At 29.8% G+C, this 14,812-nt stretch overlaps 3 protein-coding genes across 3 annotated transcripts in view; 2 read left to right on the top strand and 1 right to left on the bottom strand.

The window, feature by feature from the left end:
• LOC140919637 (uncharacterized) overlaps window positions 1-891 on the top strand; it is a 4,368-nt gene extending 3,477 nt beyond the window's left edge. Inside the window, exons 3-4 of the mRNA XM_073366236.1 lie at window positions 197-245; window positions 328-891. Of these exons, the coding sequence (XP_073222337.1) occupies window positions 197-245; window positions 328-891 (613 nt within the window). The remainder of the gene's footprint in view (window positions 1-196; window positions 246-327) is intronic.
• Window positions 892-1,520: 629 nt separating this feature from the next.
• Window positions 1,521-9,672, bottom strand: LOC140919638 (uncharacterized). Its single transcript, XM_073366237.1, has 5 exons — window positions 9,111-9,672; window positions 3,858-3,886; window positions 3,750-3,770; window positions 2,602-2,990; window positions 1,521-2,508 (listed from the first exon to the last, which is right to left on the bottom strand). Exons 1-5 carry the CDS (start codon window positions 9,670-9,672, stop codon window positions 1,521-1,523), a joined length of 1,989 nt encoding a protein of 662 aa, XP_073222338.1.
• Window positions 9,673-11,827: 2,155 nt separating this feature from the next.
• Window positions 11,828-14,812, top strand: part of LOC101501663 (protein ROOT INITIATION DEFECTIVE 3-like) — a 5,448-nt gene continuing 2,463 nt past the window's right edge. Inside the window, 6 exon segments of the mRNA XM_073365609.1 lie at window positions 11,828-11,965; window positions 12,344-12,556; window positions 12,852-12,965; window positions 13,318-13,451; window positions 13,585-13,741; window positions 14,734-14,812. The exon segment at window positions 14,734-14,812 is cut by the window's right edge and continues 3 nt beyond it. Of these exon segments, the coding sequence (XP_073221710.1) occupies window positions 12,350-12,556; window positions 12,852-12,965; window positions 13,318-13,451; window positions 13,585-13,741; window positions 14,734-14,812 (691 nt within the window). The 5' untranslated portion in view covers window positions 11,828-11,965; window positions 12,344-12,349.

The raw sequence follows: 14,812 nt of genomic DNA on the forward strand, positions 1-14,812 counted from the left end.
ACTATTCGTGGGCTGCCGCGACATTGGTTTTCCTTTATGATAACATGGGAGATGGGGCTGTCCACGACACTCGACAGTTAGGAGGTTACATGACCCTTTTACAGGTATTGACATTTATTTAATTATTTTATTTATTAAGTTGTATTATTTTACTTATGTATTTAAATTAAGTTGTATTATGTTACTTATGTTGCAGTGCTGGATCTACGAACACTTCCCTAGGATCTGTAAGCGGAGCGATAGAGGTATGTTCCTGCACATCTTCCAAGAGCATGTAGGTGGATTGCAAAACATGCTGTTGAAGGTGGATTAGTGACCTATCGGCAGAGACTTGATGCTTTGTTGCTTGATGATGTACTGTTTACACCATATGATGATGATCGAGCTAATCATCCGTTTGATGATATTTCGATGTTCTCTGGTTATCTTCGATGTGGTGGAGTCTCAGTCCCATATTTGCCGGAGCGATGTCTTCGACAATTCGGTCGTATTCAGTGCATCCCGCCTGATGTTCCTCCCAGGCCCGCCAGTATAGATTGGGTGTGGCAGACTACTATGCAGTCATCTGTATCAGTGTTTCGGAGGCTATATCATGTTGCGAGTTTTCCTGGAGAGGTCACTGAGGACTATTATCCATGGTACATGTATGTGTCACATCCTCTGATCATTCCTCGGTCTACTGCACATGCGGGTACATCCTCTGAGCATCCATCTCACCATCCATCATCTGCTGCACATGTGGGTACATCATCTGCTACACATGCTGGTCCGTCATCTTCTGACCGAGATCGTAGAACAGCTGAGCTTGTACGTAGAGGCATTAACTTGGTAGAGTCGTTTAGTGAAATTTATGAGATTTTAAGTGAGTTATGTCTTATGTACGATGTTTAGTTATTTGATATATTTTGTGTTATGTGTTATGTGTTATGTACTGTAATTTGAGATATTTTGGGATTACGTGATATGTTTAGTGATTGTGTTATGTGTTATGTTAATCCGCATTTATTTTAAGTTAATTCATAATAAAAGATACTGAAAATGATAAAACAAGATATTATAATAATCCATAAATATTGATACACAACATATTCTAATCTTCATTTAATGAAATACAAGATTATCTGATAAATGATGGATCAATGCGTTCCCAATGCTTCATACGTGCGGCATAAGCTATTTCCCAACTCTTTGTTGTGTCACTACAAAAGTCTTTCCATTTTTGTGACGTAGGTGGCAAAGGACAATCAGACTTCAATTTGATCTGAATAAAAAAAAGGTTACAAATTAATTTATCTGAATAATAAATTTTTTAACATTAATTTAACAACATTAAGCATTAATTTTACCTGTACCCAATGATTCTCGTTAACAAATCCAATTGCTATTAATGAGTGAACAAAGGTCTCTTTCGATGGTGATTTGTTTAGCGGGAAAAATGTCATATTCAGATTACGAGACAACGACACCAATATGACATTATATAGTGTTGCTATCACGTAACCCAAGTCTGGTAAAGACATCTACTTATCTTTTTCTTGAGCACCCAATTTTGATATTTTCAATGAGTTCCGCACTGATTCAACATTGTCAACAAAAACATTAGAATAAACATCTTTATGTAGACCAATCTCTTTATCCAATTGTGATCGAACTAAAGCCCAAGATTCTTCGGCCCAACCTAACAATGCTGCAATTGCACGAAACCCACAATTTCCATCAGCCACAACATCTACTATGTCCTCAATATACGGACGTATATAAGTAGGAAATTGTGTCTTAAAAGAATGCTGAGATGATTGAGATTGTTGCCTTGCAGAACGTTGAGATGATTGAGATGGTTGCCTTGCCTTTGCAGATTCTTGAGAGGCATCAACATACTCCCAATATGAAGGATCACGAGGAGTATCAAATTCTTTTTTCTTTTTACCAGCTCCTTTGGTTCTCACTTTCTCTGGTGGTGCAAGTATTGATGTGGTATGTGGAAATACAACTTCACGCACCTTTGCCTTGAATATCCTTTGACTTATAATATCGTGTGTCTTCATGTACGCTTTCATTGCTTCCAACTCTTCAGAAAAGTCATAATCTGATAAAGATTCTTCATCCTCTAATTCATGTGCAATGCTTAACTGTTTCCAAAAATCATGAATGCTATCTAAAGGGATAGCATTACCATTTATCTGCAACTTAGCCAACTCACAAGCACATGGTAATCCATGAGTTGTTCTAATTGAACAACCACATTCTGTTTTGTTAGTGCCTACAATCTTCACCCTTTCCAACTGGTTATCAATTAATTTCATACACTTTCTTGATACACAGTGATGTAGATTTTGAAAAAATTGTGAATTATACCCGTGCTCAACATCCTTGATGGTTTTCTGAAAAGAAGACTGAATGATACATATTTGGTTCTTCAACATCATATTCACTGCATCCCAACTTTTACACAAATCACCAAAACTAGTTTGAAGCATGTTTTTCAATCTCCAATGAGCAGACTCAACTCTACAAATAAATTAAATAACACAAATTAAAACAAATCACATAAACTAGTAAATCATGTTTGCTAAAACAACACAATTCATATTTTAAAAATACCTGTTAGATGTTGTGTTCCCCAAATGCATCACTCTATTGGTCCAAACGTTGACAAACCTTTCTTTGTAAGGTGTTAACCATGAATCTTTCACATAATCAACAAAAAGAATAATATCGGCACACAATATCTCAAATTGTTGCAAATGATGATCATACTCTTCCACACTAGTCGAATAGACAATCTTTTTCCATAAATCCATTACTTCTTCTTGTCTATCCTTTTTGACATATTGTTTGCATCTTGCCCCAACATTTTTTTCAATATGAAAACGACATAGCAAATGTATTGAAGTAGGAAACACAACACTAATCGCATTCATCATGGCAAGATCTCTATCAGTCACAATAACTTTAGAAATCAAATACTCAGATTTGAACAACATTCGTACCTTTTCAAATGCCCAGATGAAGTTATCTTGTCGCTCCTTTTCCAAATAAGCAAACCCAACTGAAAATGTCAAACTAGTAGAAGTGACACCGACTATTTCAAGTAATGGTAACCGATATTTGTTTGTTTTGTATGTGCTATAACATATCAAAACAAAATGAAATGTGTTTAACAACTTTATACAGTCAGGATGCGTCCAAAAAATATCTATCAAAATATCAGAATTTTCCCGTCTTCTTGTCCAATGCACATAATTTTCTTGTTGTATTAACTTCAACAGATGCTGCATTTCTGTGTACGGACCTCTCAATGATGATCGATAAGTACTCCTTGCTTTATATATTTGACTGGGAATAGTGACATTGGTTTCATTTCTCACTTTCAAAGCATTTAGAATGAATCTGGGTGCAAGCTTATACTTTGTCATATCATTGACAAATTTCCTCTCTTCTTCGTTTAAACGCCCCAAATAGGAATGACCGGTTACAGTATCAAGTAATTCATGATTGTGTGTCCCACAACGAACACTAATTTTCCATCCTTCACCGACACTTAATGGTACACATCTGAGAGTAAATGGACAGTTTTCCTTATGAGAGCAAGTTACTGATTTTTTTGATTCTGATTTATATCTTCCACCTCTTTCGCATCCCAAAATCAATTTGTCTTTTCTTCCCCTAATTCCGTTTGCTTTATCTGATCGAATGGTAACAATTAAAATTCCATTTTGTCTTCCAATCGCTTTTGCCCATTCAAATACAGCTTCTCGAGAAGAAAATACCTGCAAAATACGTTTCAAATAAAAATTAACTATATAACTATAAGAAATATTTAATTGGTGATGATTCATCAGTAGTTATAATAATACCTGATCAGTGGCGAATTTTTCTGTAGAATCTATAACATTTTTTGAAGCAGAAACATCAACTCTACTCATACCTAATTTCAAAATTAGTAACAAATTTAATTAAAAATAATATTAAAAATATTGAATTTAAAAAAAATTAAAAATAATTTCTAACATAAATATTGAATTTAAAAAAAAAAAAATCCATTTCGAAACTTTCACTTATTGAAAAGTTCGAAACTTAACATACATTTCGAAAGTCTTAAACTTTCGAATCAAACTTTCGAAACTTTTGTGAAAATGCAAACTTTCGAAGACCAAATTGCATTTCGAAGATTTGAAGTTTCGAAACTCCATTTCGAAAGTTTCATGAAATGCCAAATTTTCGAAGCATTACTCTATTTCGAAACTTTCAAATGCAAGCAAATATTCGAATACTGTCCATTTCGAAAATTTGGTGTTTATCCAAAGTTTCGAAAATTTGAATTTTTTTGAAATAAACTGCATTTCGAAGGTTTTAAAATAGCAAAAGTTTCGAGTAACTTACTAAAATTCATTTCGAAACTTTTAAACTTTCGAATCCAACATTTTTTTTCTAAATTTTCGAAAGTGGTGGGGTGTGAAATCTGAATGGTAATTTTTAGAATAATGTTATACGGTTTTACAGAGGGGTATATTTGTTATTAAAAAATACTGGGGGTGGCAGGTCAAATTGGGGGGGTGCCTGGTACAAAACCTATAGAACACGCTTGTGTTTCAACGAAGAAGTAGAACACGCTTTCGGCCTTTTTCATAAAAATAAATCAAAACACGCTTTCTTTCAGCATTTTTCAAGAAAACAAAAGGGTTAAATCAACCCAATAGATCACATTTATTTTCAAGGAAAACATACCATGCTTTCAGACTTTTTACAAGAAAACATAACACGCTTTCAACAAAAAGAATACATTATTTCATTTTTGCTTTTTTTAAAATATAAATGTAATTTTTTTATAAATAATCTAAAGATAAAATTATATTTTCTGTTGATCTACCCATTGATAACCAATCTAAAGACGATTATTTTTCATTTTATCGATGTACGAACCGGTAATCAAATTTTAAAAGATCATATTTTCACATTAGCAATTCAATGGTCAACTCACCTTTAAATTTTTCTATTGAATTTTCTATGTGAATAATATAAAAGAAAAGGAAGTTTTCCAATCATTCACTCAAATCTATTGTTGAATCGAATCCCACTTTCACATATAAAATTTGGATCCTTATATTTAATTATATTTTACAACGATAATATTTATATTTGTTAAAAAAATATAAGTAATTAGAGGTAGTTGTAGTATCTCAAATTTGTTCAATTTATTAAAAATAATTCAAAAAGTAATAATATTTATTTTATAATATATCAAATTTTGTGAAAACTTTCATTAAATAAATAATTCATTAACTATAGTATTTTTTTTTTTTTTGCAATGATCTATGTTAGTAATTAATATTATTAACATTTTATTAGGTAGAGATCAAATTTAGCAAAATACCACCACCACACTAACTTCTACTCCTACTCAATCTCACACTAAATTGAACGTCAGAATACCTGTAAGTACCACCACCACATTGGAGATGAAGTACTGCTTTTTCAATTTACATTTCGACCATCATCCTCGGTCAACTTTAGGTTAATATTATTTCACTATGATAATGTATTTCTAGTACGAATGCTCTAAGTGATATATTTATATAGTAGATGTACAAGAGTTTTAAATAAAAATAAATTAGTGGTTTTTTCTCTTTATGTTTGATATGGAATCAACTTACTTTATTTGTACTTTCATAAAAAAACTTACTTACTTACTTTATTTATTTATAAATTGTCGATTCAATTAAGGAACGCTATTCAAATCTCCTCAAAGACAGTCGTAAAATAGTTATTATTGTCACATTAATTATTTTTAATTTATCACTTCTCCATTCTTTAAAATTTATTTATTTGTTTATTTTATATAATTGATATTAATTAAGTACAAATATTTATTGTATATTTTATTTATTAAAATTATTGTCACTTATCGATTATTAATTTTTATTTTATCAATTTTTTTATTAAATGACATTGAAGATGTCCTTTTATTTTATTATTTATTTATAATAATAACTTTTTTTTAGTAAAATAAAATAATTATTACTAGTATTAGTGAAACATGTGATGCAGTGGCATAGTGACTAGCAAGAGTGCGCGAGAACCAAACCGAAGTGAAAAACATAAGAAATGTTGTTATAATTACCAACCACGCCACCATGTTTGTAAGTGTTAGGTTATATTTAAGGGTAAATGTCTAATGATATGTAATGTATGTTATGTTTTGTGTGTAATGATACAATGTATAGGTTTCTACTTTTCTCCAATGAAGTAATGTATTTTAGTGAATTGAAATGAAAGTTGTGTATGTGTCATATGAAAGTTGTGTAATGTAGTATCATGACTGATGCAATACTATGGGGAGGATATCATAACAATTGAAGTATAAATTATATGTTCAACGTAATTTAGTGATATCGTTTCATTTTCACAACTTCAAATAAATTTATTACATTATTAGCATTGTCCACTGGTATTAGTGCACAAATAAAATTATACTTCGATTGTATTGGAAGCCTTTGAAGTCCACATCCAAAGATTTAACCATTTTAGATATATCTATGTGGGATATCATGTCTATACGCCAACCATACTTCATCTCATCAACTTGGCCATTGACATATAATTTGACTTAGTTAGTTGCAAAATACCCCCATGGTTAAATCATATCCTAACCTTATTCACTTTAGCTAGCCTATACACAACATTAAAAACAATATTAAAATAATTAGAGGGGAGTCATAATATGTGGTTCACAACATTAAACTATACAAAAAGACAACAACTCAATTCAGCCATAAATGAACCACTAAATTAAATAAAAGTAAAATACGCTAGCATTTATCATATAAAACATGTGTATGTGGACCACATGCTTTTTACTACCGTATAAAAAAACGTTGGACCATGAAACTCAAAGGTTGATATTCAAAATTACCATGAAATTAACAAATAACATATACATAACACAATATTTTAGATATCCTTATACAAATCAATTTTTTTCACCACTATTGCTCGCACATCTCTTTGCCATTAGATAAGAAAGATGAAACAATAAAGAAACAAGATAAAATGATGCAGAAAAGAAAAGAAACGATGCAAAAATGATGGTAGATTTGAGAGCTTTAGGATTTCTAATTTTACCTCTTCCATTTTTTGTATTAGTAATTTAGGTTTAGTAATTTTTTAATTATAATTGTTTGTATCTTTTATTTACTAAAAAAATTTATATTTTAGAATATTAATTAAAGTTTTGGTGACGTATAAATTGATTAGTTCACTAAGTTTTTACCATATCAGATCTTGTTTAAAAGATGCTACATTACTAGTTCTTTAGGCAAAAATAAGAAGATGGGTAAAATTGCAAGAAAAATGTGAAAATTGAGAGACCAAATTTTTCGTTTTTAAAATTAGTGATTATTTTCGTGAGAGTGACAAAATAGATCGATCAAAAAGTGCAATTAAATTAAATATTTTTTTAATAGAGAAAGAAAAAAACTTAAATATAACCAATATATAGATAAAAGTTTAGAAAAAGAGAAGATAGACAAAAATCTATTATTTTAGGTAATTTATGATTTTTGTCCTTTTATTTTATAGTTTTTTTTATCTCTATTATATTAATTTTATTTTTCATATAATTATATTAATTTTATTTTTCATTTTTAATTACTACGTGATAATCACCTATTTAATACTATGTCACACCAATTATATGACAACTTGGTATCACCTAAGAGCATAATATAATGTGTTTACATGCTACATCATCCAACTTGAATAAGTAAATGTGATCGATGATTAATTTTAAATACTAAAAATATATGTAATTTTTTTTTCCATAGGACTAAAACCAAAACTTGGATTTTTTTTACTAATATATCCCTTTTTTTATTTTTAAATTAAAATACCCTACTTTTAATTGTATATACTAAATTGTCCTACTTTTTTGGACTAGTTGGAGGTCGTGGCATGGGGTGCGACCTGTTGAAGCCAATATTATTATTTTTTTTTCTAGTACCGGCTGGAGAGACAACCTCCCAATGGAGTTTGTTAATTTTTTTTTGTTCATTTTAGTGTTAATTTAATAGTTAATATATTAATAAATAATTAAATTAATAAATAATTATATTAAATAATACATTAATAAATAATAATAATAATAATATATTAAAAGAATAATAATAAAATAATACAAAGAATAATAATTTTAATAATAAAAATAAAATTATATTAATAAAATAAAATAAAAATAAAAATAAATTAAATTAAAAAGAAAAAATATAATAAAAAAAAGAAATTATATTTGATTATTATTATTATTTTCATTAATTTTTATTTATTAGATAAAAAAAGTAGGAGGGAGTTGTTATAATAATGGGCTAAATTACATATGTGGTCCCTTAACTTAATTTCAGGTAACGTTTTAGTCCTTTATCTTTTTTTTTCTTCCTGATTTAGTCATTTATTCCTAACAATATCAAATAAAGTATGAAAATATGAGTTTATTTGAAGATTTGCATTACGAATTTGATGAAATTTGTATTATATTGAAGAATATAATTAATTTTATGAGTTTTGATTGAAATTTTTTTTGAATTTTTGTATAAAAAAGGATAACATTGTTGAAATTTTAAAACATAAAATATCAAATTGTCACTTAAAATTAAATTAAAGAACCAAGTCGGAAAAAAAAAAAGATAAAGGACTAAAACATTACCTGAAATTAAGTTAAGGCTTAATTGCACTTTTGGTCCCCCTATTATAGGTGAAAATTGAAAGTAGTCCCCCCATTTTGTTTCTCCCCAGTTTTAGTCCCCCAAACAGAATTTGAGTCCAAATCATGATGAGTTGTCATTTTTTTAATGACGTGTCAATAAAAAGCTGACGTGGCAGACGCATACGTGGAATAAACTTATTATTATATTATTTCTGATTAAAAAATATAATTTATATTTTTAAAAATCATTATTATAATTGTTAAAAATCATTATTACAAATAAAATTTATTTGTTAAAATTAAATTAAAAGAAAAAACACCTAAAATCAAAAATCCTAAACAAATCAAAATCAAAAGGATTCACTCATGAACCCTAAAATCATTCTAAACCCTAAAGTCATAGAAATAGGACCAGAATTTCCTGCGGCGCAAGAGACTAGAATCCCATGCTCCATTGCTGCAAAGGCTCCGATTGCAATGCTGTCTTCCAAGTAATCAATTGCTTGACCTCCAAGTGACAAGGAAAGAACATTGACTTGGTCGGCAATGGCCTGATCTATTCCAGCTAGTATATCAGAACTGCTACATGCGTCTGTTGAGCAAACCTTATACATAGCAACTCTAGCACCCATTGCCATACCACGTGCAGTTCCGTTGGCATAGCCGAGAAGACTCGCGTTTTCCACAGGAGATCCTGCAGCTGTACTCGATGTGTGGGTTCCATGGCCAGCATAGTCTCGTGGCGATTCAACATCTTCGATCAAACCCATGGAGCCCTTTGTAAAGACCCTGGCACCAATCAATTTCTTATTACAATTTGAGGTTGTAAAATTGGTACCAGTTTCACATTTGCCTTTCCAAGTACTCGGGATTGGTCCGTATCCGGTATCATCGAAACTCTTGCTTTCTGGCCACACGCCTGTGTCTAATATTCCCACAATTACATCACTTCTATTGTTTGTCGTGGGGAACATAGTATCAATTTTATCGAGCCCCAAAAACTGTGGTGTTCTAGTTGTGAGAAGTTTGTACTTTTTATCCTCTGTCACCTTTAGAACTCCGGTTTGGCTCTTTAGTAACTCAACTTCTTCAACTTTCAATCTTGTTGAAAATCCATTTTGATTTTAGGGTTTAGAATGATTTTAGGGTTCATGAGTGAATCCTTTTGATTTTGATTTGTTTAGGATTTTTGATTTTAGGTGTTTTTTCTTTTAATTTAATTTTAACAAATAAATTTTATTTGTAATAATGATTTTTAACAATTATAATAATGATTTTTAAAAATATAAATTATATTTTTTAATCAGAAATAATATAATAATAAGTTTATTCCACGTATGCGTCTGCCACGTCAGCTTTTTTTATTGACACGTCATTAAAAAAATGATAACTCATCATGATTTGGACTCAAATTCTGTTTGGGGGACTAAAACTGGGGAGAAACAAAATGGGGGGACTACTTTCAATTTTCACCTATAATAGGGGGACCAAAAGTGCAATTAAGTCTTAAGTTAAAGGACCACATGTGTAATTTAGCCTATAATAATGTGTCAAGAGAGGAGAAATTTTTATAATAATTTGCCAAAACAAATTGGAGAGGAAGTTGTTAAGAAAATACATTGTTATTTTATAGCAAAATATCACGAACACTTTATTTATATTGACACGTTATTATAACAATGTCTTCCAATTTGTTTGTTTTGGCAAATTATTATAACAACTTCTTCCATTTTTGCACATTATTGTAACAACTCCCTCCTATTTTTCTTATCTAATAAATTAAAATTAATGAAAATAATAATAATAATCAAATATAATGTCTTTTTTTTATTGTATTTTTTCTTTTGATTTAATATATTTTTATTTTATTAATATAATTTTCTTTTTATTATTAAAATTATTATTATTATTATTATTATTATTATTATTAAAATTATAATATTAATTGAATAATTTAAAAATGATTAAAATATTTAAAAATTCAAAATAATGTTATGAAAAATAATAATAATAAATTTAGTAATATTATAAATTTTAATAATTATAATAATAAGAAAAATAATAATAATAATTTTAATAATAATAATAATAATAATAAGAAAATTATATTAATACATTAAAATAAATGTATTAATATAATTATTAATACATCAAAATACATTAAGTTAATAAAAAAAAAATCTTATTGATATTGATCTAAATGACCTCTAGTTCCAGATCTAGGATTTCGATAAGATGAATTTTTTTTTTGTTAATTTAATATATATTGTTTCATGTTATTAATTTTATTTTTTTAATGTATTTTCTTTTAAATTTATAATATAATTTACTGTTTTTAATTACTTTTAATACTAATAATGATATTAATTTACTATTTTAATTTTAATTATTTTTAACTATTTTTAACTATAACAATTTTTAATAATTATTTTTGTTATTATTTATTAATATATTATTATTTATTAATGTATTATTATTATTTTTTATTAATGTATTATTTAATTTAATTATTTATTAATATATTAACCATTAAATTAACACTAAAACGAAAAAAAAAATCAACAAACTCTTTTGAGAGGTCGCATCCCTAGCCAGCGACCTTCTATTATGTGAAAAAAAAAATTTAGCTTCAAGAGGTCGCACCTTCAGACTCGATTAAATGTGAGGAAGCAAAATTATGAATAAATCAAAAAACACAAACTAAGCCTTTGATTTATAATTTTTAGGCTAAATTACATATGTGGTCCCTTAACTTAATTTCAGGTAACGTTTTAGTCCTTTATTTTTTTTTTCTCCCGATTTAGTCCTTTATTCCTAACAATATCAAATAAAGTATGAAAATATGAGTTTATTTGATTTGCGTTACGAATTTGATGAAATTTGTATTATATTGAAGAATATAATTAATTTTATGAGTTTTGATTGAATTTTTTTTTTGAATTTTTGTATAAAAAAGGATAACATTATTGAAATTTTAAAATATAAAATATCAAATTGTAACTTAAAATTAAAATAAAGGACCAAGTCGAAAAAAAAAAGAATAAAGGACTAAAACGTTACTTGAAATTAAGTTAAAGGACACGGATGTAATTTAGCCTCATTTTTAATTAAATAACTAATTTGAGTAGTGTCACATGTAACACGGTGACAGAACACAGCTCATCCTAACTTCTCATCTTCCCTCCGTCACTCGCCGCCGTTTGTAGGTTAATCCGACAAACTCTCCTCAGCCTCACCCTCACCCTCACGACCTCGTCGCTACAACAGGTATCTATAACGCCCACTGTTACAGAAATTTTCGTGCATCTTGCTTATCACTTTTCTTAGTTTCATGTATTCACATATTCCATTCGAAAAAATTTCGAGTACTTCACTTAAAACCACTATAGTATTGTTTATTGTTAAGGCACCGAAAAGTATGGACCAATGCCAGAATAAAAAAGCATCCATAACCTGATAACCAGAAGGTTTGAGGTTTAAGGCTTAGGGGTTTAGGGTTTAAAATACTGATTTTTAGGATTGTAACTTTTAAGTACAAATTAAGTTTTATTTTACTTGTTGTAATTGAAATTTAATGCAAAATTTGTTACTAGTGTTGGAGCTTGTTTGTCTTAACTAAGTGATTGTTATTTGGAACGCTGGTAGTGAAGGATGGTGGTTGTTTTGGCATCATCCGAAGTTGTTGGTGGTGGGATTGGATGTTGGGACCTTCACACAGGTGCTGAGCAGACCCGCTACAAATCATTTTCTTCCCCTTATCATGGCCTTGTCTCTGTTGGTGATCGATTCCTTGCATCTTCTCAGGACCGAGATGGATCATCTACCTCTGGTTCTGTTTTTTACTGGTCATGGTCCAAGGTCTGTTGTTTATTTATACTTTGTTTATTTAAGTGTTGTCAATTCGTCGCGCTATAGTGCTATATCATAGTGGAAAATGAACAAATTGCTATTGCTCCGCAATACACTATTTAGTACAAAATGTTGTGTCCAATGGCCGCAATTGTGGCGTTACAACATAATGGAATTTGAACAAACCTCTATTTTCCGCGAATTGCAATTGACAACACTGGTTTATTTATGGATTATTATTTTTATCTTGAAATTTTCTTACTTGATGAACGATGATAATGTTACTTGCATGATGGGTGTGCAGCCTCAAGTTGAAGTTAAGAACTTTCCCGCCGAACCTATTAAATCTCTTGCTGCTAATCACAGTGGTACCTATCTAGCCGGTGGAGGTTTGTCAGGTGACATATACATGTGGGAGGTGAGTTTTCTTATTTGGTTTATTATTATGCATCAAGGGATTGTTTCAGATTCATGGTTTATTTTTCATGGAAATTTTTATGAAAATTGAAGCCTGGACTGTTTGTGGGCGGTATGCTTAGCTGTTGTTTCATTAGGCTGTAGAGAATTATGAATTGAAAGTAAGAACTAGGGTCTCGTTTATTTATGGTGTTTTATATTTTCATTTCGAGTGATAAAATAAACATTAGTTCCTGTATGGTCTGGTAATGCATTCTGTCTATTCAGCTCTTATATTCTCTCTATCACAAACAAAAAGAAAAGTTCATAAGCAAATGTCCTTCCTGTACTAAGTTGCATCCGTTACTTGTTAGGTTGAAAGCGGCAGATTGCTTAAAAAGTGGCATGCCAGTAATCAGGCGATTCGTTGCCTGGTATTTTCGGAAGATGACTCACTTCTGATATCTGGATCTGTAGATGGAACAGTACGAGTTTGGTCTCTCTTCATGTACTTAATACTCATCTTGTCTCTCCATTCTTTTTACACGCTATTGTTTTTTTCCCTTTTGAGATTATAGTGTGCTTGGGTACTAGCAGTGGTAATCCGTGTGGCATACACTACTCTGTTTGTCATGGTTCAGGATATTTGATGATTTGAGAAGCTGGGAAGCAAGCTCGACTTATGAGTATAGTTTTACAGAGCACGTCGGCTCTCATGGGTGTGTAAATGATCTCGTGATTGGTTATGGAGGGTGCAGTGCAATTATAGTTTCAGCATCAGATGATAGGACTTGTAAGGTCTGTTTTACTGTTTTGTGTGTGGCAGTCTTGTTGCAGAAAAATAGATAATTAATGAAGTATGTTAATTGTATCATATTTACTATTGCCGTATTAAATCGTCAATCCCTTCTATTTGAAAATTTTAATCATCTATAGTTATTGTGATATACCAAAGCTTTCATAACATTGGGTAAAACCAGCTGTTCTAGTTCTTGGGTTACAATGTCAAAGGTGCATATTACTTTATTTAAGTATAAGAGGCATGTATCCTAAGGAAATTTTGCACATGAACATAATAGTTTTTTTAAAATTGATACTGTAATAAAAATCATAGCTAGTTTAAAAAAGAATTCATGATATGTGTAAAGTGTTTTCCTAATTTTTTTGCAAGTTTTTCTGTAGTGTGACCAGATCTTCATTGTAGTTGGGTTAGAATTTAATCTATGGTGTCTATTATATTTTCATACTCTGGTCCTTGTGTTTCATTGTCTTTTATTCATGGTTACTTTTAACATCATCAGTTATTCTAATAATCTATTCCATCATTTAGAATTGATTCTTGCATACTGAACTGTGCTTCTCACTAGTGTAATACTACCTCTGTCCCTAATATAGGATCCTCTTGAAAAATTTCTCTATTCCTTTTTATAGGACAACCTTCAAATTTTTAATTTAACTGCGTTAATTATTTCTTTTCTAAAACATGCCTATATATTTTGCATATTTTTTGTAACCCATAAGTAAGCAATAATTACTATGAAGGATAAACTGGGAAAGGTAATGTTTTGTTAACATATTTAATACCATTACCAACTTTCTTAATTTCCGTGATTCAATCAAAGAGATCCAATATTTAGGGATGGGGTTAGTATTCAGAATATGTATATAAAGTCACATTTTCCATTTTAATATTGCAGCCAATTTTGTTGCATAAGGCTTGATTGTTGTTATTTATATGCTTTCCAATTCACAGATCTTGTTTCTGAATGCTAATGTGCTTTCTTTTTAAGGTATGGAGCCTATCTAGTGGAACACTACAAAGAAGTATATTATTCCCTTCAAAAATGAATGCCATTGCATTGGATCCTG

This window comes from Cicer arietinum, chromosome 3 (genome assembly GCF_000331145.2).
Source record: "Cicer arietinum cultivar CDC Frontier isolate Library 1 chromosome 3, Cicar.CDCFrontier_v2.0, whole genome shotgun sequence".
Classification (NCBI taxonomy): Eukaryota; Viridiplantae; Streptophyta; class Magnoliopsida; order Fabales; family Fabaceae; genus Cicer; species Cicer arietinum.

Excerpts from the sequence above, each read along its gene's own strand:
- LOC140919638 (XM_073366237.1), bottom strand. The coding sequence starts at position 9,672 with ATGTTCCCCACGACAAACAATAGAAGTGATGTAATTGTGGGAATATTA. Across the intron at positions 3,887-9,110 it reads TTGCGCCGCAGGAAATTCTG|ATTCTACAGAAAAATTCGCC; the intron begins GTCCTATTTCTA and ends AAAATGTTATAG. Across the intron at positions 2,991-3,749 it reads TATTTTCTTCTCGAGAAGCT|GTACGAATGTTGTTCAAATC; the intron begins GTATTTGAATGG and ends GCATTTGAAAAG.